General features: G+C 36.4%; 2 protein-coding genes and 1 pseudogene across 2 annotated transcripts; all 3 read right to left on the bottom strand.

Moving 5' to 3' along the window:
* Positions 1-28: 28 nt before the first annotated feature.
* On the bottom strand, positions 29-9,823 carry LOC113116537 (occludin-like). The gene is made up of 8 exons (XM_026284759.1): positions 9,386-9,823; positions 5,696-6,454; positions 5,234-5,398; positions 2,799-2,932; positions 2,550-2,705; positions 555-726; positions 429-470; positions 29-310 (listed from the first exon to the last, which is right to left on the bottom strand). Exons 2-8 carry the CDS (start codon positions 6,437-6,439, stop codon positions 164-166), a joined length of 1,560 nt encoding a protein of 519 aa, XP_026140544.1. The 5' UTR covers positions 6,440-6,454; positions 9,386-9,823; the 3' UTR covers positions 29-163.
* Positions 9,824-9,975: 152 nt separating this feature from the next.
* On the bottom strand, positions 9,976-13,622 carry LOC113116530 (MARVEL domain-containing protein 2-like). The gene is made up of 6 exons (XM_026284748.1): positions 13,287-13,622; positions 11,779-12,849; positions 11,069-11,259; positions 10,347-10,518; positions 10,211-10,261; positions 9,976-10,121 (listed from the first exon to the last, which is right to left on the bottom strand). Exons 2-6 carry the CDS (start codon positions 12,811-12,813, stop codon positions 10,002-10,004), a joined length of 1,569 nt encoding a protein of 522 aa, XP_026140533.1. The 5' UTR covers positions 12,814-12,849; positions 13,287-13,622; the 3' UTR covers positions 9,976-10,001.
* A 794-nt stretch (positions 13,623-14,416) lies between these two features.
* The window catches only part of LOC113116523 (small conductance calcium-activated potassium channel protein 2-like), a 34,577-nt pseudogene continuing 25,241 nt past the window's right edge, over positions 14,417-23,752 (bottom strand).

The following is a 23,752-nucleotide window of genomic DNA, read 5'->3' as shown; positions in this document are numbered from 1 at the left end:
TAGTGTGAAACACACACACACACACAAATAGCAAACAAACAATTTTACAGAAAAATCCAAAATATTTACAACTGCAAATTTACAGACACAACTCACTCAGCGCAGCTTGTAAATGTCTAGACAAATGGTGTCATATACAGTAAATGCATACACCTTTTCAGTTTTAGACAAAGAAATCCTGATGATTAGCAATATTAGTCCTCTCTCTCCTTGCAAAGCATCTGTCGTAATTTTTCACCAGTTGCTTGATATGACACAGCTCCTGCCTCAGTTTTTTACAACGGAGCTTCTTAGCCTTGTATTCTGGAGACTGAAGAAAGGAAATGGGCATTAGGGATCACATAGTGACTACATTTAGACCATTGAGGGTAACCAGTCTTTTAATACTGATAGATAAAATATGAACTACTCAGAAATATTTTGCCTACCCGCTTCAGATCCTTGAGTCGATTATATTCATCAGCTACAGCCTGTGTTACAAAGGCAATACATAAATATATATATATTCAGTGATTTCTTTGCTTTATTATTTTTACTTCATTGGTAATGCCTACCTGGAACTTGGTGGATTCCTCATGGAGGGAGTCCAACTCTCGGCTCAGTTCATTCATTTGATCACTGATATCATCCATTTCTACACGGAGGTTCTTATATTCAGCGAGGCAGATATCAAACTGTTTCTTGTACTGTCTGCGCTGTTCATCGGTTGTAATTTCTGAATAAGAACTAGCAGGAAAAAAACGCTTAACTATATTGCAAAACAATCTGCTGTTGTAACAGTAATAGAAAACAGGTTCTCATCTGATTCTCGATTTGAACAGAACAGCATACAGTGGGGAAAATATTTATTTGATCCCCTGCTAATTTTTTAAGTTTGCCCTCTTAAAAAGAAATGAAGTTTCTATAATTTTCATGGTAGGTTTATTTTAACGTATAGAGACAAATGTAAAGAAAGAAAAAAACATATTATATAGCTTAGAAATTGATTTGCATTTCAGCGAGTAAAATAAGTATTTGATCTCCAAGCAAAACATGACTTAGTACTTGGTGCAGAAACCCTTGTTGGCAAGCACAGAGGAAAGTTTTATTTTGTCGTTGGTCACCAGGTTTGCACAAATCTAAGGAGCTGTTTTGATCCACTCCTCTTTACAGATCATCTCTAAATCCTTAAGGTTTTTTGGCTGTCATTTGGCAACTAGAAATTTCAGCTCCCTCTACAGATTTTCGACAGGATTGAGTTCTGAAGACTGGCTAGGCCTCTCCATGACCTGTAAATTATGTCATTAATAACTCACCCTCATGTCGTTCCAAAAAAGTGAGACCTCCATTCATCTTCCATTCAATTTAAGAATTAGTCTGAGAGCTTTCTGTCCCTCCATTGAAAGTGAGTGTACGGTATACTGTCCATGTTCAGAAAGGTAAGAAAAACATAATCAAAGTGTAGTCCATGTGACATCAGAGGGTCAGTTAGGATTTGTTGAAGCATCGAAAATACATTTTGGTCCAAAAATAAAAAATTACGACTTTATTCAGCATTGTCTTCTCTTCCGCATCTGTTGTGAGAGAGTTCACGACGCTGCTGATGTGTTTTCTGGTGCGCCTAATAACAAAGATAACACGTTAGCAGTGTCGTAATTACTAAAAAAAATTATTTTTTCAGCATTGCCTTCTCTTCCAGGTCTGTTGTGAAGTGCGTTCACAACACTGCAGTGATGCTGCTGATGTACGACACTGCTGACGTGTTGTCTTTGTAATAAGGCGCACCAGAAAACACATCAGCAGTGTTGTGAACGCACTCACAACAGACCCGGAAGAGAAGACAATGCTGAATAAAGTCGTAATTTTTTATTTTTGGACCAAAATGTATTTTCGATGCTTCAAAAAATTCTAACGGACCCTTTGCTGTCACATGGACTACTTTGATGATGTTTTTCTTACCTTTCTGGACATGGACAGTATACCGTACACACAGCTTCAATGGAGGGACTGAGAGCTCTCGAACTAAATCTAAAATATCTTCAACTGTGTTCCGAAGATGAACTAAGGTCTTACGGGTTTGGAACAACATGAGGGTGAGTTATTAATGACATAACTTTCATTTTTGGCTGAACTAACCCTTTAATGTGCTTTTTCTCGAGCCACTCCTTTGTTGCCTTGGTGGTATGTTTCGGGTCATTGTCATGCTCTTTGAGTCTTGTTCATGGTGGCTCTTTGAGTCTTGTTCAGAGGCTGGAATGGAAGATTGGACAGGTGTCTTATTCACCTAACAAGCTGATATTAGGAGTAACTTCTGTGTTCCACATGGGCACATAACCAATCTGTGGGAGCCAGAATTCTTGCTGGTTGGTAGGGGATCAAATACTTATTTCAGTCACTGAAATACAAATCAATTTTTAACCTTTATCTGGATTTTCTGGTTGGTATTCTTTCTCTATGCGTTAAAATAAATCTACCACAAACATTACAAACCCCTTAATTTCTCTGTAAGTGGGCAAACACTTTTTCCCACTGCATATGTAGGATAAGAGGTATTCATGATAGAAACTCACTCTTCCAAGTCATTCATGGCTAATTCAGTGCCCGAATCTCCAGCAGTGGTGTACCCTGTCTCACATAGCACATCCTCAACCTCATACGTTACAGGTTTCTCTTGCACTGAGCTGCTCTGCACTTCAACTTCCTCCACAGTATTATTCTCAGAATACCTTTAAAATAAAGTGCATTGAAAAGACTTGTTTGCATTTGTAATTGTAAGAATTTCTCATCATGAACATGGTTAGAAGGTCGGCTGTACTCACACATTACTTTTGTATGCTCCCTCGCTGTAGATGCTCACTGTTCCCTCATTGTAAGAGGGGACACTGTTGTCTGCTTTCACGTGAGGGGAAGCCTTCTCTGACAAAACCACAGTGGGGGTGTATTGAGTGCTTCGCTGGAACAAACCAAGTAGAACTGTTAATGGAGCTGAACCACAGAACAACATGTAATAAGTCAATTTAAGTCTGACATAACCTCTGAATGACCTTATGGGAAACTAGACCAGACTGGAGGACAATCAGAGATACCGTCACAAATTTCTCTGAACAATACTGTATCTTAAGAGACCACTTAAGAGAGGCAGTTTTATATCACACAATACACCAAGGCACTTTAAATCCATCACAACACAATTATCCCACCCTCATGCACATGCATGACTTCCTCTAATGAAGAGCAGTTATTTCAGTTTTCAGGAAGCACACTTGATGAGAGCGCAACATGGCATTACCTGTGTATTGTCTTAACAACAACAAACAACTGAAGTCATTTCCAGGAAAGTAGCTGCATAGTCCAAGAATTCAGAATGACCCAGTCTGAAGTCTCAAAGTGAACCAAATAAAATAAACTTATTTTTTAGGCCTAACAAATAAAACTGCTGTTATTAGTTGACCTTGTATACTATAAGAAACTTACCTAAAAGAAGCTAAAGCTCATTTGGATTAAATTATCGGTCAGTTATTTCACAAGCTGTTATCTGTTTCTATAAAAAAATAAATAACATCATACATCACCTATATACAGTGTTGGGGGTAACGCATTACAAGTAACGAGAGTTATGTAATCAGATTACTTTTTTCAAGTAACTAGTAAAGTAACCCATTAAAGTAACCCTTTGTTTTAATTCACAAGAAAATATTTGAGTTACTTTTTCAAAAAAGTAACGCCAGTTTCTTTGTTTTTCCATTTACTGACTAACAAATAGTTTGATAAACTAACAATTGTGCTTCATTGTTTTTGTTTTGTTTTATCGCTGAACAGTGTTCTTCTTCTCCTGTGTTCTATACTTTATAGATGCAAATTTACTTTTCCTTGAGTTTTATTCATTACACTTTTTGATGTGAAAGGGATTTTACATTTGTTATAAATATAACTTCTTATATTAAAAACAATCAAGCCCTGCTCATATTTAAAAAGTAACGTGTAAAGTAACATAACCCATTACTTTCCATAAAAAGTAGCTAAGTAACATAATTAGTTACTTTTTTAGGGAGTAACGCAATATTGTAATGCATTACTTTTAAAAGTAACTTTCCCAAACACTGCCGATATAGTAATAGGAATGCAAATGATCTGTGATTGTCAAGAAGGCTCAGTTTGCTACCTGACCTTTGTTCAGTATCTGTCATTATGAAGACAGAAATTCGCTTAAGAAACATTGTAAATTAGTGAATGATTAACACAAAAACAATTCACATCATATGATTGATTTCACTGTATGCCACTGCACTGTAAAAAGTGATTAAAGATAGCATCAGTTACGTAAATGTTACTATTTACTCTTTTTTTTTTTTTTTGCTTTTTACTTCAAAATGTCACGTTTAATTAAATGAGCTACATGAGGTTTCGTTTTCATTAACTGTACTTAAATACAAAAGTAAATTCAACAGAACTGCCTAAGTAGAAATTAAAGTAAAAAAATCACTGGAAGGATTCTTCAAGTAAATATCAAAGTTATGATCCCATATTTCCCATCATGCAATGGGGCATGAATAATTAAAAATGTACAGTGTTTTGTGGTTGCTGTTATGGTATAAGCCATTTAAATCCAATAATAACCACAATGTTTTAAGTGTATTACTGTAATGAAAGCATGAGATTTAGGTTTGAAAGATGGACTAGCAGTGTTACATGTGAGATGAACACCTTTCATGGGATAATTACACCAAAAAAAATTAAAATAAGAAATGTTTCTTGAGCAGCAAATCAGCATATTCAAATTATTTCTGAAGGATCATGTGACACCAAAAAAACATTATGAATCGCCTCCTGCTATAATTTTGATGACAAGCAGGAAATGTTCATGGGTCAGAGGCTACACTGAAATGGTCTACAGTCCTACATAAAATGTTTTGCAAACAAAACTTTCATGATGCATTGCATATCATATTGTATATATTTTTGGGTTAGATTAGGATCGGGTGTCTCGGGTTGAAGTTTGCTAACCTAAAATTTCTAAACAAGATACAATATAATGTATAATCCTAAATAGGACGCAAAACCTCTGGACCACACTTGACCCAATTCTTGCTTCTCTAATCCTAACAATACTAATCAAGGAGTTCGTTAAATTTCACACATATTATCAGCTTTGAATACCAGAAAAAGAAATATGGCTGGAAAAAACTGAATGTCGATAGCAATGACCCCAAATAAGTCTGCAAAAAAAAAAAAAAACTGCCACTTATGAACTCACCCAGTTTTGTGAATTCTGGCTCCTGTTGGTTCTGAGGATAGCTGGTTCCTCCCAGTAAATATTAAGTTTGCCATGACGCCATATTTTGCTTCGAGTCTTATAGGCAAAATAGGCTGCAATAACCAGGGCAATCATGACAAACAGCCCACATACCAGAGCCACAGCCTAAAATTAAAAAGACAACACTGATTTATATGTTATTGACACTACAGGTGCAGAGCAGGTAAGAAGTAAGAATAACACTCTTAGAAATAAAGTTTCCAAAAGGAAGCTTTCACACCAATGTCATAGAAGAACGGTCGGTGAACAGTTTCGGTGAACAGTTCTTAAAAGAGCCATGTTTTTCTTAGTCTGAAGAACATTTTAATAATTTAAAAACATTTTGTGCGATGGAAACGTTCTCTAGATGTTTCTTCATTCAACCACTGAGTGTATAACCAGTGTACGTCTTGTCATACTGACCTCCTCAGGATCCATGAAGCAGTAGTGATGAAGATATCGATTAAAGGACGGATAAGCACCTGGGAAGCCTGTGCCAGCTCCGGCGCTGATGCTGGGAGTCCCTAATGAGGTCTGACACATCATCAGGATGGGGTTGTACATGATGCTTTGTGAACTCTGGGCCATGGGATTCACCCCAATGACAAATATGATGTTTATAATACACTGAAGAACTGCCAGAACCACATCCACCACAAAAACTGTCAGGTAAAACGTTTTTCCACGCACACACCAAGTCTTTGAGAAACTAACCACTAGAATGGCTAAGGATACTACGAAATTAAGAGCTGCCATGGAGATCATGGTTGACTTTGCTGAGTAGGGTGTCATATAAGAGCTCTGATAGCCGTAGGTTCCTCCATAGTACCCAGACCCCGTCCCATAGCCCCCAGATCCGGCAACATAGGCCCCGATGCTGCCCTCGTAGCCGTGCATATCCCAAACTAGAGTGGAAGCAACACAGGCGAAAATAACAAAACAGAGCAAAGCAGTCAGGCCCTCCATAGTTTTCACGATGCCAGGTGGTGAGAACCATCTGTAGAAGTGCTGAGGGTTTCCCTCCGTTTGAGGAGCATCAGGCACTGAAGAGTATAAGCCATAGTCGCTTCTTTGAGAGTAGAAACTTCTGGATGTGTACATATTTGATGGGGCAATGTAGTGTGGACTGTACTGTGGTGGACTATCATACTCCTGTGTTTCATTCATGATTCATGAAGGAATCTGAAAAAAGAAATTAGATCGAATTTAGCTCATGGTCATTTTGTAAACAAATTTTTTTTTTATAAAAAATAAAACCCTTAAAATCATAATTATAGCTGAAATCAAATTAAACAAAGAATATACAAATATACTCGTGAACGACTCAGTCTATTGTTCATTATCTGGCTCGGCTCTGTGTTCATCACAGCAGTTCAGTCAATGTACTGTTTGAGTACATGAATTACTCCGGGATATTGGTTTGTTTGAACTCAGAGGGAGTGTCAGCCACATTAAATAGTTAACAGCTTAAGTCATTTGTGGATTAATGCGTATTAGAGATGTGAACCGTTTAAAACGATTCAGTTCGATTTGGTGAACTGAATGATTCGGTCGCGAACCGGAAATCCAACTGCTTTGATTTGAACTCTCTCACACAGACACGCTGCTAATTTTGGACCAAAATGTATTTTCGATGCTTCAAAAAATTCCAACGGACCCTCTGATGTCACATGGACTACTTTGATGATGTTTTTCTTACCTTTCTGGACATGGACAGTATACCGTACACACAGCTTCAATGGAGGGACTGAGAGCTCTCGGACTAAATCTAAAATATCTTAAACTGTGTTCCGAAGATAAAAGGAGGCCTTACATGTTTGGAACAGCATAAGGGTGAGTTATTAATGACATAATTTTCATTTTTGGGCAAACTGACCCTTTAAGTATTAAAATGACTAAAACTAAAATAGAAATAAAATAAATAGTAAAAAAGCATATAGCAAAATGATAAAAATCTTACACTAATTAAAATTCGATTGGAATATATAAAAAAGCGAATTAAAAACAATAATAAAGCCTAATACAGTATTTATAAATAATACTAAAATAACACTGAAACTACACATTGCCACTTGACACTCATGTGCTGCCCTCAACGAACACCCAGAAAATCTCAATTATACATCTAATAATGTTTTTATATATATATATATATATATATATATATATATATATAGAAATAATAGGTCTGGGTCATGTTCAAGTTCAAAACGGTGCGCGACGTTTTGCTACGGTTTCCGTGTTGAACGTCATGTTTCCTGGAAACGGCGTGCACCGGGGTTTGAGATGTGTTTTCTCTTGTTTGATGGGTGTGTCAGAACTTCAGTCCAATCAGCACCAACATGTATATAAAGCACGCGGTATTAAAGTGAACTCGCACAATGGCTTCAAGGAAAACAATGTACAAATGTGTTCGTTGCAGCTCGGTATACGCAACAACTGAGGATATTAGAAGACATGTTTGTCGTAAGTTTTATGTAAAAATATAGGATATCAACATAATGATGTAGTTGTTTATATTTTTAGCTTCATTGCAAGTGTATGACATTTGGTATAGAAATAAACAATGGTAATTAAGTGCTTTTCCTAAAAATGAGAAAGAAAATACAGGGTATTAAAACCGTATGAACTACAAATAAAGTCAGTATGTGAGGCTAAATAGATGTGTTTTAGTCTCAATTATGTAAGAAACACAAAGAATGGCCTTCTAGGCTGCCATAGTTGCAACTCTTGCCTCAACAGAACAGTGTGTTCAACGCATCACCGTTTCTGTTTAAAAAACGTTGTGCAACGTTTTGTCAGTGTTGAACACAGCCCTGGTGTCCAGTCATCGCTTCTGAATGGTCAAAACAGCTTGTGCAATAAAATTCACAATAAAGTAAATCAAGATGGCACAACTGCAAATGATATTGCTTTTATATAACTTTTCCATATTTTCTGTGCGGATAAAACTATTTCACAACAAGACAAAGCATAATAAATCAATGTGTCCTTCCTGAATCACTGAGTATTTCTGAACAAATCAGTTTAGTGATTGATTCAATGACTCACTCATAAAACTAACTTTTTTTTTGTTCCTGAATAAACTGGTGAGTTTGAAAGCATTGTTTGAGTGATTTGATGACTTGATCACAAAGAAAGCCACTTCTCCAGTGTACTAGAATTCAAAGGTACAGCACGTACATCCTAAACCTTAAAACTGGGTGCTGGGCTGGGTTACTGGGTTAGACTGTATATCAGCATTCTTGGCTAATCAAAATTCATTGAGTGCATTCAAAATATACATCATCTCATCACTATTTTCATTCCCTGGGATTACAAACATACAATTGTTAGCACACAGCTCTACCAGTAGATCTATAGGAACTCTCACACCCTTTTATAGCACACACCACATTCTCACTCTGGTAGAGTCCAGCCTTAAACACCACTCCCTTCATCAGGCTACTGCAATCCAGTCGAGATGCTCTGAATAATTCAGAGAAACATGAGCAAATGCAGTCATTGGAGGTTTCCATGTTGTAAGTTTTCTTCCTCACATTTCTGTTGCATCCCCCAGGTGCAATATGCAGCCATTATATGCGAATAAAAGAGCTGAAAAGATGCACTGCTAACAGGAATATATCTAATACCGTATCCTCTTAGGTAATTATGCTTTAGAGAAAGGGTGAGCTGCACACCTGTGGTAACTTGAAAAGATTGAATAAATAATAAAAGAGCTGAAAATCAACCTAGCAAGCGTCACACAGCCTCACAGGTGCATGTTGCTGGGACAGCTGTTCAAGAATATTGAAAAAAGTTTTTTTCTCTCTCTCTGCCTAAAAAGAAGGAAGGAACTATTTTTTTGTGTATTTTTCATGAATATAATTTTACAACTGTCTTCTTAAAAATATTCCTATATAATATTTTAGATTAGATGTGCATATAGCGGTCACAACATCTAATCTGGTTTCTGACAGCTACAATCACATGAAACATAAGCAAATATATTGGTTTGATGACACTGTAAGATTTAAAAAGTCAGTGTTTTGCACTTTTGCATCGACTACAATCCATTTTTAAAAGGTATTATTTTGTTTTAAACAAATATTACATAAACATTATGTAACTTACCGTAATATAACAACCACTGGGCTTTTCCTTGTTTGTTTTTTGTCCCGCTTTTCTAAGCTTGGCAGATATCTGTCAAGTATTGTTTAATGTTTGAGTTTATCCATTTGATGTGACCTGTGACAGCTGCTGCTCATGGCGACTCGTGTGAAAGACCTTGGCTTGAAACGCTAAACCCGATCCAACCCGTTGTTACTGACACAATCAGTCTTATTGGCTCTTCACTGGGTCGAAAGTTAAGGTGAACAGGAGGCTGAGTTAATGATTATTAATGTTCTAAAATGCTTTAAAGCTACAGTCCATGTCTGATTTCACTTGTTTTTGTTTCAGTAAAAGTAGGACCATTTTGTAATCTGTAAAATAAGCATTAACACAAAAAAAGAAGAAAAAAAAAGATATATATAATTTTTTAAAGTGACATGAAAACAGTTGTAGTGTAATATAGTGTATATATAAAAAATATATATAATTTGTGAAAGTAAAGTTTATAGATTGGGGACAAATTGGCATCATGACTTTTTAACAGCAATGTGTAATTAGTAAAAACATTTAAAAAAAAATAAAAAAAATAAAGAGGCACCATAATATTTATACAATTCTTTTTTTTTTTTTTTTTTTTTTAGTAATTGCTGTCCTTCACAGTGAAATTTCTATCAAAATCATGAATCCTCATCTTTATGTGGCTTAGTTTTGCTTTCAGATATTCACACCATTCCTTCTTCTCCAGAAAGTGTGGCTCCTTGTGGAAGCACATAAGAAGTTTAAAATCAATTTTACATCTCTTGTATTTCAGGGTTTGTAGGAGCATAAAGTCAAGAGGTGACTTACATTCTTTTTTTGTTCATACGTTTTCACTAAGTCCATGATTCTCTTGCTATCCTAAATAAAAACAACCAAAATAATTGTCATAAATTGTAAAATGTACTACAGAGGCAATGTAAATGACTCCAATATCATGTCTCACCTCAAGGCTTCTCCTGTTATTGATGAGTTGGCTCATCATGCGGTCTAATTCCTGAAACTTTATTAAAGTGGCTGTGATCTCTCTGTGCAGTTCCTTGTACTCCAGGTATTGGTCATTAAAGACTGCTTTGTATTGCTCTCTGTCTTCTACAGAATGGATTTCAGGATATTTTCTGTAAAACAAAAAAAATAAAATCTTTTCATTTTGTGCCATTTCAGATTTTTTTCTTCAGTATTGACACCTAATCTATTTATTATTCTTAACCTAATTTTATTTCTCAAGCCCATCTCATGTTCATCTTACTTTTTTTTTTTTTTTTTTTTGCAAAGTGTTATTTCATATGGACAAGCTGTGTGGTTCTATTGTAATATTTAACTGCATTTTTCATGTAAAGATGATCAATGATTGAGATAACGGGGTTCTGCCCAGCAGTTAGGTGCATTTCAAAGTAAACACCCAGAAATAGCAGCATGACTCAAACACCACCACCTGACACATTATCCATCAAGTTGTCAAAAGACCTTTCCTCCATGTAGACCAGTTGGTTTTACACCATCTATAGTCACCTTAAATATTTACAGATGGAAAAAGACTCTGTCTAGATTCTTTGAGGGGCTCAAGTGGGTTTTGAATGTAACCAACACCTGTTACATTTGTGTGGCCTAAATATATCATTTATTGTTGTTAGACCAGAAATAAACCATGAAGTACAGTATACTAACATAATATAATCAGCGACGATGCTGGGTTTAGGAATGTGTCCTGTTGGAATCTTTCGTTCTTCAGCTCTCTCTGAGACATAAGGCAGCGTGATCTCATTCACAGGGCTTTGATCCATTTCATCTTGGAATGATATCTTCTTGGATCTAGTCGAGGAGCTGCCCATATTGGATGTGGATTTCAGAGTATCCTGCTGTAACGGAAAGATAACAGCCATTACAATTAGTACAACTTGATAACAACAGTGAGAATTGAGAAATTTGCGGAAACTGGGAATTTCATTAGTGTTGTTTGTAGTTAAAAGTGAAGCAAAAAAAAAAAACCTGTGATCACTATTATACATTCTTTATGAAGTTAAGAACAAAATATTCATATTCTAATTAATGAAATATACACACTACCTTTCAAACGTTTGGGGGCAGTAAGATATTTTATTTTTGAAAGTCTCTCATGCTCAGCTAGGCTTTATTATTATAACAGTAATATTGTGAAACATCATTGAATTTATTCCTATGCTGGCAAAGCTAGTTCTTATTATCAATGTCGAAAATACATGTCTGCTTTATATTTATGAGGAACCCCTTTTGTCAGGATTCTTTGATGAATAGAAAGTTAAATTGATCAATTTAAGGCACCCTTATATTAAAAAAAAATAATAATAATAACTAACTGACCCCAAACTTTTGAGAGGTAATGTAAAATGTGCATTTACCTGGCTGTTCAGCTGGCATGTCATGGCCTCCCTGTGACGGCGGGTAGCTTCATGCTTCCACATTTTAAGGCACACCAGGAAGCTTATCAAGTACATGACCATGTTAATGAATATAAACGCAGTCCCAGCCATTTGGCCTCCCTCAATATGACACAGATTAGACACGATTGGGTTGATGCCGACTGTCATAAAGCAAAGCCCGCCACGATTCAGATCATTCACATAGACGATACCCGCTGCCATGTACAGCAGCGAAAGCACTAGATTCGTAACAGCCTCAGTAAGAGGCCACCATTCAGAATCCAGCAGGATCGTTCTGTAATACATTGTTAATCCCAAAACCATCAGGATAACGGTCAGTAACCATGAGAGTCCAACAATGACCAACACAAAGGCTGTCAGGGGGCCATTGTAACGGTAACCTTGTGTACCAGCGAACCCATAATTTGGTCTGTAATAATTGGACCACTCACTGTCTCTCTGAATATACGCACATACACAGGCGAAAACCATCCCACCAAACAAAAGTTGAAGGCCTGCAAGTAGTCTTAAAAGGCCAGGCCAAGACTTCAGGTAAGAGTATTTTAACTGGTATACCTCTAACTTCTCAGCATAGTACTCTGCCGGATGGATACTGGTCAGTTCGGATTCAAGAGTGTGATACTTGAGATCACCAGGAAATGCATCCCAATGTTTACTGTCCAGCAATGGAGAAACAGGCGGACTACATCTCGTGCCATTGGGTAGTATTTTAAATCCCCCTGAGGATGTGGAATGCGATTCAGAATCAGTTTTCTTCCATTTTTTAAACAGGCCATTCCAAGATTTAAGAAAGGCCCTTTTTTTCATCGTCTCGGCTTCCCTGTTGTCCTTCTGCTCGGCTAAACAGCTCTGTTCATAAGGGGAGTAGCTAGAACGTTCAGAATTGTCATCATTGTGAATTCCTGAAGGATCCTCCTCCGAATATGCTCGGTTGAAATTTTCCCTTTGTGAGGATGAGATGTCATCCGAATATGGTCTGTTGTTGTCCGTCATTTTGCTTTAGCTAGTGAGGAAATCGGAGTCTAGTAGCTGTACACAGTAATATTAGAGAACAATATCAGACAAACCAAGAATTAAACACAAAATATGTAGTTTGATCACTTGGCATTTCTCAAAAGTATTCAAAATTCATAAGTATTGTCAATAAAAAAAGACATCATCATTTTATGTCCCTGCAGAAAAGATCAGCGTAGTTGGTTGCCAAGCCTGTGTTGTGTTTTGGAAGCTAAAAATTCCATTGGTCTAGCAGCTAACTAGATCTGGTATAATCTTTTCAGCAGGTATGGTTAAAGGTCATAGCTGTATTTGTTTTTTAAAGTACAGTCATAAGTTATACACAACAGTTTCCAATCATCAGCTAAAAGGAAGCTGAACTTTGCTCTTCTAAGCATCTGTTCTGTAAAACATATCATAATCATCAGCCCTGAATACACGAATAGCACCAAGACAAAAATAAAAACACTCACCTTGCTGTCAGAGTAGACTGGTTCGCTGTTAACGTACATGGCTGTGCTAAAATGGCTTCACGCAGAAAAAAACAACACTGATAAAAGTGAGTCAGAGAGGCGCTGTAGCAGGAAGCCTAGCCAGAGCAGAGACTAAACATTGAACCAGCAGAGGCCGAGTCAGGTGACAGACACAGGCTGGCATTCAAGTACCTACAGCCAAATATTCCCTCACCAGAAACTGTGCTTGTACATTCCTAAAACCCTCAAAGGGAATTACCCAAAACCGCTCATTTTGTTTCACTGGAATCATATAACCGAATTTATTAACTAATAATAGTCTTCTTTACTCGTCAGCTGCAGCCGTCGAGCATCATTCTGTTATTCCGCTTTTAATCACTAGAGGGCAGTAGATGAGTATTGACTAGCACAGCTCCTGTGCTCTGTGTAAAATAATGAATATTTCAATAGATTAATTTCTCCTCGTTTATTTCTCTAGTTAATTCAGCCTCACGACGAAAGCCTAATATAAGAGAGAACTACTCATTATATTAAGAATCAAACATTATGCATTATACATTATAATTCATGAATGTTTCAACTGGTAAAATCTTGGTAATTCCATATTTATGAATAAAAATATGTCATTGAATAATTTAAATTCAGTTAAAACCTACTAAATTAGGTTCCACAAATTGCCACACTGGTGAAATCCTGTGGATAACCTCTAGTCAGCCTATTTAGGGTCCCTTAAATGTGTTTTTATTTTTATTTATCATGCTTATCATTTGCTCAGTGAGCTCCAATACATATTTAAACTGTCTCAACGCCTTCAGGGTTACTGGAGGACAGTCTGCTGACAATCATTTCAGCTATTTGTAGGAACTTATGGACACCTGTGTGGTGATCTGAGGAACTGCAAATTACCAGAATACTTTATTTGGTATTCAGCTATGATTACTTATTTTCCCATTTTCTTCACTCTTCTGGGATTGTCTCAAAGATGTCCCTCTGCAACATTCTCACACTTAAGGATCTAGGTCTGCCTCCTTCAGCAGTACATCAAACACATCAAGAAGATATATTTATTTTAAAAAGGAACGATGCATTGCGTATCGCTAGAACAAGACGTTCACACGTTTGTCCCCATTAATTAAAAACTATTGTACTGGAAGTGTTTTAATATCACATATCCACAGAAGGAGGCTCTGATACTCACAGGAATTTCATGTTTGAACACATGCTCATCCAATATCACAGTGCCACAGTGTATTCTCAAGAATTTGATATTTATTATCTGAAACATGGGCAGATTTTGTCCACACTGTAGCTTCTTGGGCTATCTCTATGTAAACAAAATAAGAGGATCTCAACAGACCATGATAACCCATGCCTTTATGTACAGTCAACCTGGGAGGATACAAAATGCAAGTTCATCTCTCTGTGTGATCATTCACAGGTATTTCACAAAGAAAGGCAATTAGGAAAAATCTGAAAGAAAAGTCCCATAAAAATAAAAACGTTCTAGTGATTTGGTGTCCCATCTACTCGTGTATGCAGTTTGACATCAGAAGGCATCTGAGTCTTACTTCATAATTGGCACATAACAACATTCAGACTGTGCTGACAGTGAAAGAAAGGCATGAACAGGGGTCATGGTCATGCATTTTTACACCTAATTATTTTGATCTAAATTGCACTTGATTTTGGTCATCAAAAGCAGCTTAAATAGTAAAGCAGCCTGTTCTTCTATTTTTGTCTACATCAGGAATTCAATGTTATGACTGGCTTTCTCAGTTCGTCTTTGATCTCTGTTTTATCAAAATCTGCTAGAAGTGTCAAGTATATTTCAGCAATGAAAGCTGTGAGAATTCTCCATTTTTTTAAGTTTTCACTTTAAATGTCATCATCATTGTTTGACAGGGTTGCTAATTTTAGGCATCGTTTGTACACAAGAACAGAGGACTGGAAATACATAAGACCTCAACACAGTATTCACAAGACTGAAACAAGCTGGATAGGAGTTGTGATCAAGCCGCCAAATAGTGAACTATGAAAATCTTTTTCTAATTTAATAATAATTTAAATGTTTTATTAGCAAATCAGAAAAAGCAAACATGCATTATTAAAAATGTTTTGGGGGGAATTTAGCTTCAATCTCACATGAAGTGTGCACAAAGTCTTTGAGTGAGTGTGCAGCTGAATTTCTATGTGGTCATAAGCTATATAAAATATATTCGTTTTTAATTTAATAAGGTTATAGGCTTTGGTTAGGAATCCAATATCTTGCAAAATAAAAATAGGCAAAAAAATAAATAAAAAAAAATAAAAAATCAACCCGAAATAATTACTACCCCGTTTAAAAATAAATAAATAAATCATATTTTAATCATTAAAATAATGTCTCAGAAAAATAAATTAAATAAAAATAACTAACTCATATTAACAATAATAATAAAAAAGCAAGCTGCAGTGAGATGGTTTGCAGTCATTGGTCCTAAATCTGTGACAATTACACCATAAATCACATAACACTGTCAGTTGCTTTTAAAGTTATGTGATTATTTAAAACTATAGATGTAGTAAAATACACTTGAACAAGAGAGACAGATAGCTCCAAGCTGCCTTGACGGTTTGTTCTGAAAAGTGCAAATGTGAGCCACAATAATGCATCTCCTTCCGCTTCATCAGATGTATTCTCTCAGAGAAGGTCTTCTCATGATTACAGAATGATTTGTTTAGAGTTAATTCTGGTTTTCACTGATTCGCCAATCTCTTGGTTGAGGAATTCATTTGTAAGTAAAACAAGGAATGCATCCAACATACATTACCACATTACTGCACCGCTATATTTGCAATTCTAAAAATACTATCCAATGCATCTCTGTGTAAAAAATAAGTGAAATAAAACAAAAGAGCACACACACACATTTGAAAAAACCCATCCATAATCCATTCGTCACAATTGCACTGAAACATGCAAGGTTTAAATCTCAGTCCTGTCATACATTTGTGCCTACCACAGCATTTAGCACTCTGTGCTCTCACTTCAGATTCAAAAACGCAGCCTCTTGGTAATGTGAACACTTCTGGAAGCTCAGATTTTGTTAAAATGAAAGTGTTACCAGCTTCCTTGATTTTCTTCCTTTCAATATTTCTTTCCTTTTTTCCTTCCTACCTTCCTTCCTGTCCTTACCTCCTTCCATCTTTTCCTTCCCTTACTGGTGGAAATATTGAAAGGCTTTAGAAAATAATAGAAGACTGCGACAGAGTTAATGGTATTTGTTAAGACAGACAAGTCAAATGTCTTCAAGAGGAATGTATCTGAAAAAGGAATGCAATGCTTGTGTTAACATTGTACAAAAACTCGCTCCAAAATTTGTAAATGGACAACCCTCCACAATCTATACATTCAGGCACTGAAAAAAATAACATGCCAATATGTAACTAAAAAAGGTTAGTTGCACCCAATTTCCCTTAACGGAGCAGGGGAACTGAATCCTTAAGGTTGGCATTCCTGCATTATTCTACTCAGTAGTAAGGTCATGTGCTCCTGCGTCTCCAGCTGAATGCTGAAGTGACGTGTTCTCGGGGCTCATCCTGGAACAGATGTCTTACAGGACCAGTGAATCTCTTCTATGTGGTTGCGTCGCTCCTTTGTGGTCTGCATTGGTTCACTCTGGACCCTGTGATCTCGCAGTTTGAAGGACCGGTTTCCTGGACTCACTCCAGCTTCCTGAACTCAGTCTTGTAAATATATGAAGGCTTTACAAAAAAGCTAACTTGAACAGCCATACAATGGCTAAACATAAACCATATATCTACTATTTTTGATCATTCGTCTCTACTTATTAACACGAGTCCTCAATCTCGGCTTGATCATCTTTCGTGAATAAGTCTGAGACCTTTGGAAGCAGCGAGCAGGTCCGGGCCCACGTTAGCCGCTGTCGGAGGAAGTGTGTGGGGCAGTGGAGGGCGAGCGCCGCCGTCTGGAAGGGGTCCAAGAGCGTTCCGAGCCCAGCGAAGCAGGGCAGAAGCGGTGCACGAAGCCATCCAGGAGGTCCTGCTGCTGCTGAGTTATGGCTTGGGAGATCAGACAGGGCAGAGCCTGCAGGCTGCCGGTGACTGCGTCCAGCTTGTCCTCCAACGTGCCAATACGCTTGTCCAGCTCCTCACTGCGTTCCTGCAGCTCTGACACCAGGTCGTACATCACATTCTGAGTCTAGAAGAGTACACAGAAAATGAGTGAGATGGAATGCAATCAATCACTAAATCCATCCTTTTCTTAAATCTTATTTTGTCCAAAGAATGATTAGTATTGCCCTTCAGAAGCTACAAAAAAAAAAAAACCTTATACAATTTACCTTCATCACTGTGTTCACAGTTTTCACACCCCAAACTCTTAATGCACTTTGCTGCCTTTTGTAATAGTTGTGTAAGGGTTCAAGTATACATAAGATGCTGGGAAAGCAAAGACCTGGAGGATTTCAGTTGGCTGTTTAACTGCTCAGGACAAACAATAGACTCATGAACAACTATTATAAAGCAAAAAATAAAAAAATAATAAATAAAAAAGAGTAAACTTTTGAAAGGGGTCTTTATATATATATATATATATATATATATATATATATATATATATATATATATATATATATATATATATATATATATATATATATATACAATTTCAGCTAATATCTTCATTTACATTAAACGTATTAATTTGGCAGTTGTTTTTATCCTAAGTGTCTTACAGTTGAAGAATAGAACAAGGGATATATCATATGGCAGTAAACACAAGAAGTGCCCATTAAACAAGGATTCAGTCATTGTTCAAAACAGTTAAAGCTAGGGCAGGAAGACGTAAAGGATAATAATAGAAAAAGTGAGGGCTTAGATCATTTTTTTTGCTCAGATGCTCATGGAAGAGATGAATTTTCAGTTGTTTCTTGAAGATTGTGAGGGATTCGATCTAGTACAACGGCCTGTATTTAAACATATGTCCTATAAAATAACATATATCCAAGACAGAACAAAAAAAAAGATTTTTTTTTACAATGATCTCTCTTATTTAGTTAAAATGATTATTATTTGCATAATCTGTCAAGAGTATATGTAAACTTTTGCCCACAGATATCTGCTCGACTAGCACATTTATTTCATTAACTGACATATAAAACAACTGAACTAAAATAATTCAGTTTCATTTTTAATATTTTAGAACCTGCATTTAACATGAAAATGCCACTACATAGAAACAACATTGGACTGTGATTAGAAATTTAACACTGTTACACATTTTTAAATGATACCAGTCAGCACATCGGCAGCTGAAATGATTCTGTTGAAGATGTAGATGTTTACATGCACAGTATAAAGCCTTTAACATATACCTTCGCCAAGTCCACCAGAGTGTTGGCCTGGTCATTGAGTTTCCTCTGCTCCATTTTCACACTGCGGAGCCTGGGAGGAGGCAGGGTTATGGAGGGAAGGGGGGTAGGGAGGAGGGGGACGTTAGGGAAGAGCAACAGATTCCTGTCAGGAAGACTTCATAAGGATGAGGGATAGAGAGAGAGTGGCCTGCATGCAAGCATTCACAGTCCTGTTTGCCATACCAGACATGCAAACCCAATCTATGAAATGTAAAGAAGAGAAAACTCTTAACTTAACGTTCAAACATGACACATCTCCTTTTGCCCCTGCAGGCACGCGTCAACCATTCACAAAAAAAGCCATCCGAGAGCCTCGTTTGTGGATGAGGTCAAAGGAAGTGGCAAACAGCTGAGGTAGAGGTATATGTGACACCGCTGAAAATGCTTGTGAGAATGGCATTGCTTGCTGTGGGCTTGGTTCTGAACAAAATTTTAAAAGAATGTGTTAATGAATTGTTTTTTCTTTGTTTAGTTTTTTTTGTGCCATAGCAACTATGAAAGAGTACAGGTATGACTCTGACCATGAGGAGACATTGTAAGAAAGGCTGCCTTAATATCCTGCCAGTGAAGTTTCGTAATGCAATTCCTCCGCTCCGATTTGTCATTCATTGGCAAATGCCAAGATCTGAAAAATGTAGCGTTTTATTTTTTATTTTTTTTAACCTTAATGCATTTATTTTGGTGTATCCAAAATAAAAATCTGGAGATGCAGGACATGGTCAGCATTCTTTCTAATGCAAAAACTCCATATCATCTTGCATCAAAGCCCTGGATGACCCTAAAAGTCGAAGCGAACACAGCATCAACTGAACACGTTTTATAGAGCTAATAGAGGTTAATTGCAAGACTATTTAATTTAAGTCAACTGTGTTTATGAAAGTCCTAAACATCTATTCCGGCATACTGAGCTTATTTTTCCTCTGGACACACAAGGTGGGGCTATCAATGCAAGTTAATACAGAGATTTACTTTTGAATAATGGATTTGGTGCAAATGAACAAATCAACAGTTCCAAAGATGCTTCTCCTTCAGAAGGCTACATAAAACCATACAGCATTAAGTAATGTTGCATCTTTTTCATTCTAGACTTAGAATGGAGAGAAGCAATAAAGGTAACCAAAATCGGCATTCAGCTTCCAACTCCATGCATATGAAACAGAGACAGGGGGATGTGGGGAGAAAAACACAGAGGACAAAACTTACTTCTGAGCTCTGCAGTGATAGAGCAGAATGAAGACAAAACACAGTTCAAGTTTAGAAACCACAACATATACACAACATGTGAGCCATTACACTGCACTAACCATAACCACAAGGTAAGGGTTTGGGAAAGAAAGGGGAGAAGGACAATCGTCACATTACAAACAATAACATGCTGACAGATTCTCCTGAAAAGCTCAGAATTCATTGCTAATCTCTTCGACACGTGATTGACAAGAATTTATGATACAATATGGGGATCAGTGTTTTGGGGAACTTGGATTATCAGATACCTGCCCCTTCTAATTCAACATGACTTTAGAAAATATACGAAGGTTCCTTAAAAAAAAAGATAGTTTCTTGAATTACATACAACACAGAGAGTTGAACATCCATAAAAATATATATATTCACAAAATAACTATATTAGAATTTTTAATCATAATAAAATCATAATAACAATTTAATACATTTTACTGTTCAAGGGATGATTAATCATCACTGCAGTTCATTATAATCAAAAAAAATGCTGAAGTGTGGAAACATTGTGCTTACTGGTGAATGGCCTGCAAGAACTTGCGCTGATGTTTGCGCACTTTGGCATGATCTATCTTCTTTACTAACTTGGTGTGTTTGTAGATGAGCCATGTTTCCCTGAGTACATTGGCAGCTGTGTTCTTTACCTGGGAGAAAAGCACAAAAATGAAACATTACTTACAGATTAAAATAATGAAGTGTTTCGGAAAAAGAACTACAATACATGACCATTCGACAGAAACTATGTATTTTCCAGAGAAAGTATATTTTTTTGCAATGAGGGAATGTTTAAAACAACATTACGATTGGTTGAAAATGAAGCATATTATTTTCTAATAAATACTGTACTAACACAAATGGCTAGTCCTTTCCAAAGTTGGCAAAATAAAGTTCAGTCACTTACTCGTTTACAAAGTTGGGTGTCCATCATGAAATTGTGGACGTGTTTCTCAGCTTTTGTCAGTTCTAACTTTCTGGCTACCACTGCGACTACAAGTGCAGTGCAACCAGCTCCCTACAAGAAGAGATTGTGAATAGCATTTATTTTCATCATAAATATTAATATTAAAAATGTGACAAAAATTCATGTTAATTTCACAAATGTAACCTAAATTCTATTTGACATGCTATATTTATTTATAGTTCCACTTTAAAGACATACCATGATTCCTGTGAGCAGACAGACCCCTTTCCCACAGTAGGTATGAGGAACCATATCTCCATAGCCAATTGATAGGAAAGTTATGGAAATTAGCCACATAGCTCCAAGAAAGTTACTAGTGACTTCCTGTTTGTCATGATACCTAGAATAGTAAGAACAGAATAGGCAGAGAAACCTTGATCAGGCTGTGGGAAAAAAAGGCTTAATGTTTAATTATGAACTTTTGACCCAACTTACAAAACATTTTCAAACATTTCTGGTAAAATATATGAAAAGAAAATAATACAAAAGTAGAATTTGGTCAAAATAAATCACCCTCTCAACATCAGGTCTTTGATGACAATTGTTCCAGTAATTAGGGGAAAAAACACACAATGTGACAGTAAAACTTACCAAAAGCAGTAAATAGCTTACCGTATCATATTTAGTATTATTTAAAATATTTACATGCTAAGGTGTTTTGACCATACAAATGTTTTTTTTTGTTGTTGTTGTTTTTTTACTTTCCCAGACAGAAAGCAAAATTCACAATGTTCTGCTTCAATATCCTTAAAATTAAAATATAATAATACTAAATAAATAAATACAATTGTAAATTATAAAAAAATATAAAAAAGCTAAATTTGATATCATTTAAAATTCTAATTATTATGTATTTTCAACAGAAAATTAAACAACTAACACAAGTGGTCAGAAAAAGTGTCTGTTTTCACTTTGCAAACCAACAATACTAGACTGTGGAATCCAGTCCATGAGTCAGTAAAAAGATTATCTAATTCAGCTAAAAACAATATATATAAAATAGTAAACTCCTTAGAGACAAATCTTAATAACGACCTAAATCATGGTCCCCAGACTAGACTATATATAGCTAGCAGCTCATTCACATATTTGCAGGAGGTTGACCTTTCCCAGCCTGTCAAGGAGGAGTTAAGCACAGGTCAGAAGACATTTATCGGCATTTAATACAATTAGGGAACACTTCTGATGAGGAATAACAGAAAAAAAAACAGGCTCTTCAACAATCATAATGAGTAGTCAGACTGAACGCAAGTGATTCACAATGTTAATTCAGTTTCAACACTGAATCATTTCTAATCCTACGGAGCCCCGCACTTGACATGCAGGAAAAAAAAATAGGCTAAATCGTGTGCACGATTTACTAATTTGTTCCCTCAATGTACCAAAACATGCACATGATTACTATTGCGTTCCCTCAATTTACTATTTTGTTCACTCGATTTATAAATTGTGCGCACGATTTACAAATTTGTTCCCTCGATTTGCTAAATCGTGTGCACGATTTAGCAGATCGACTGAACGCAATAGTAATCGTGTGCACGTTTTAGTACATTGAGGGTACGAATTAGTAAATTGTGCGCACAACTTATTTATTTTTTCTTGTATGTCATGTGCGGGGCTTCGTACAAATCAAACACATTTATATTGCATAAAAAAAAGTTCTTAAGTTCATAAATGTCCCCTCTAAGACAGCATACTCAAAACACAAGAGAGGTCATGCTGCTATCAATTGCGCCTGTCTATATCACAATTCAACTCTGCAGTCATGCTCTAAGAGCAAGAGCGGTGAAATTGATTTTGATTATTTATTGTAATGGGGAGATTCCCATTTTCACATGCGAAAAGCATAGTTACCATGCAGGCATTTTAGAGAGGAAATCCACATCCTGCATGCTGTATAAGCCAGTATATTGAGAGCAAGATACAAACCCTATAATAAAACTGACCAACATATTTAATGAGGAAAAAAATAGCTTTTAGTTTACATTTGATCATTTTTTTAAAAATTCATTCAGATATATGCTAGTTAATAAAATTAGTTCTAGTGAGGGATTATTCTCATAAAAGTATGATATTTGCCCATGTGCTACATCACCATTGTGAAACAATGCACAGTTCTGGCACAAACCATTCTGATATAAGTTCAGTCATTTTCAACTGATCTTTTTTGAAGCTGGTGTCAGGTCTCAGAGGTAGAACAAATCCTCGGCATACCAGATTTGTTTCTCAAAAAAACTCTGGTAAAGACCCTTTTACATCAGACTTGCATTTTACAATGACCTCAACCATACACTTGCTCTTAGAAGCCCATCAGACTCTAATAATTCACATGGCACAGATTTTGGAAGAGGTCATATCCTGTTAGGTCTGTCTGTTTGCACACATGAACATGAATATGCAATGTGGCTCTGATCATGACTATGCACACTGTCTTCATCATTAGCTTGCCTTTGATTTGACAGTGTAGCAGTGCATTAACATTTCCCTCACTGCTGGTAATCGAAGGTAAAAAGCTACATACTGGCCTTCTAAAGCTCTCAATATACTGTATGCAATACTAGCATAAAATGAAGAAGAGCTGGCACCACCTTCAACTTAGATCAAGACGTCTATCTGAAAAAAGTGTTTCCCCAAATACCCCAGTCATATCCCAATTTTCCATAAAAAAATCTACAGATGGTTGCTTAGTAGCAAAACTCACAGAACCTAGCAATCTCGTTCCTTTAATGACTCAAACTCTGGAGTATGGTTAGAGGATGCAATGATGGAGCAAATATAAAAACATTTAACCTTATTTACCCATGTTAACTAGGGATGTACAAAATTAAGCTGGTAATTATTTTTGTGTTATG

This window comes from Carassius auratus, chromosome 2, assembly GCF_003368295.1.
Source record: "Carassius auratus strain Wakin chromosome 2, ASM336829v1, whole genome shotgun sequence".
Lineage (NCBI taxonomy): Eukaryota > Metazoa > Chordata > Actinopteri > Cypriniformes > Cyprinidae > Carassius > Carassius auratus.
Note: the sequence above shows the minus strand (reverse complement) of the source record. Positions and strands in the feature narration are given on the sequence as shown.

Excerpts from the sequence above, each read along its gene's own strand:
- LOC113116537 (XM_026284759.1), bottom strand. The coding sequence starts at position 6,439 with ATGAATGAAACACAGGAGTATGATAGTCCACCACAGTACAGTCCACAC. Across the intron at positions 2,706-2,798 it reads GGAGCATACAAAAGTAATGT|GTATTCTGAGAATAATACTG; the intron begins GTGAGTACAGCC and ends TTTATTTTAAAG. Across the intron at positions 727-2,549 it reads GCCATGAATGACTTGGAAGA|TTCTTATTCAGAAATTACAA; the intron begins GTGAGTTTCTAT and ends TTTTCCTGCTAG.
- LOC113116530 (XM_026284748.1), bottom strand. The coding sequence starts at position 12,813 with ATGACGGACAACAACAGACCATATTCGGATGACATCTCATCCTCACAA. Across the intron at positions 10,262-10,346 it reads ATAACAGGAGAAGCCTTGAG|GATAGCAAGAGAATCATGGA; the intron begins GTGAGACATGAT and ends GTTTTTATTTAG. Across the intron at positions 10,122-10,210 it reads CGTATGAACAAAAAAAGAAT|GAGCCACACTTTCTGGAGAA; the intron begins GTAAGTCACCTC and ends TGCTTCCACAAG.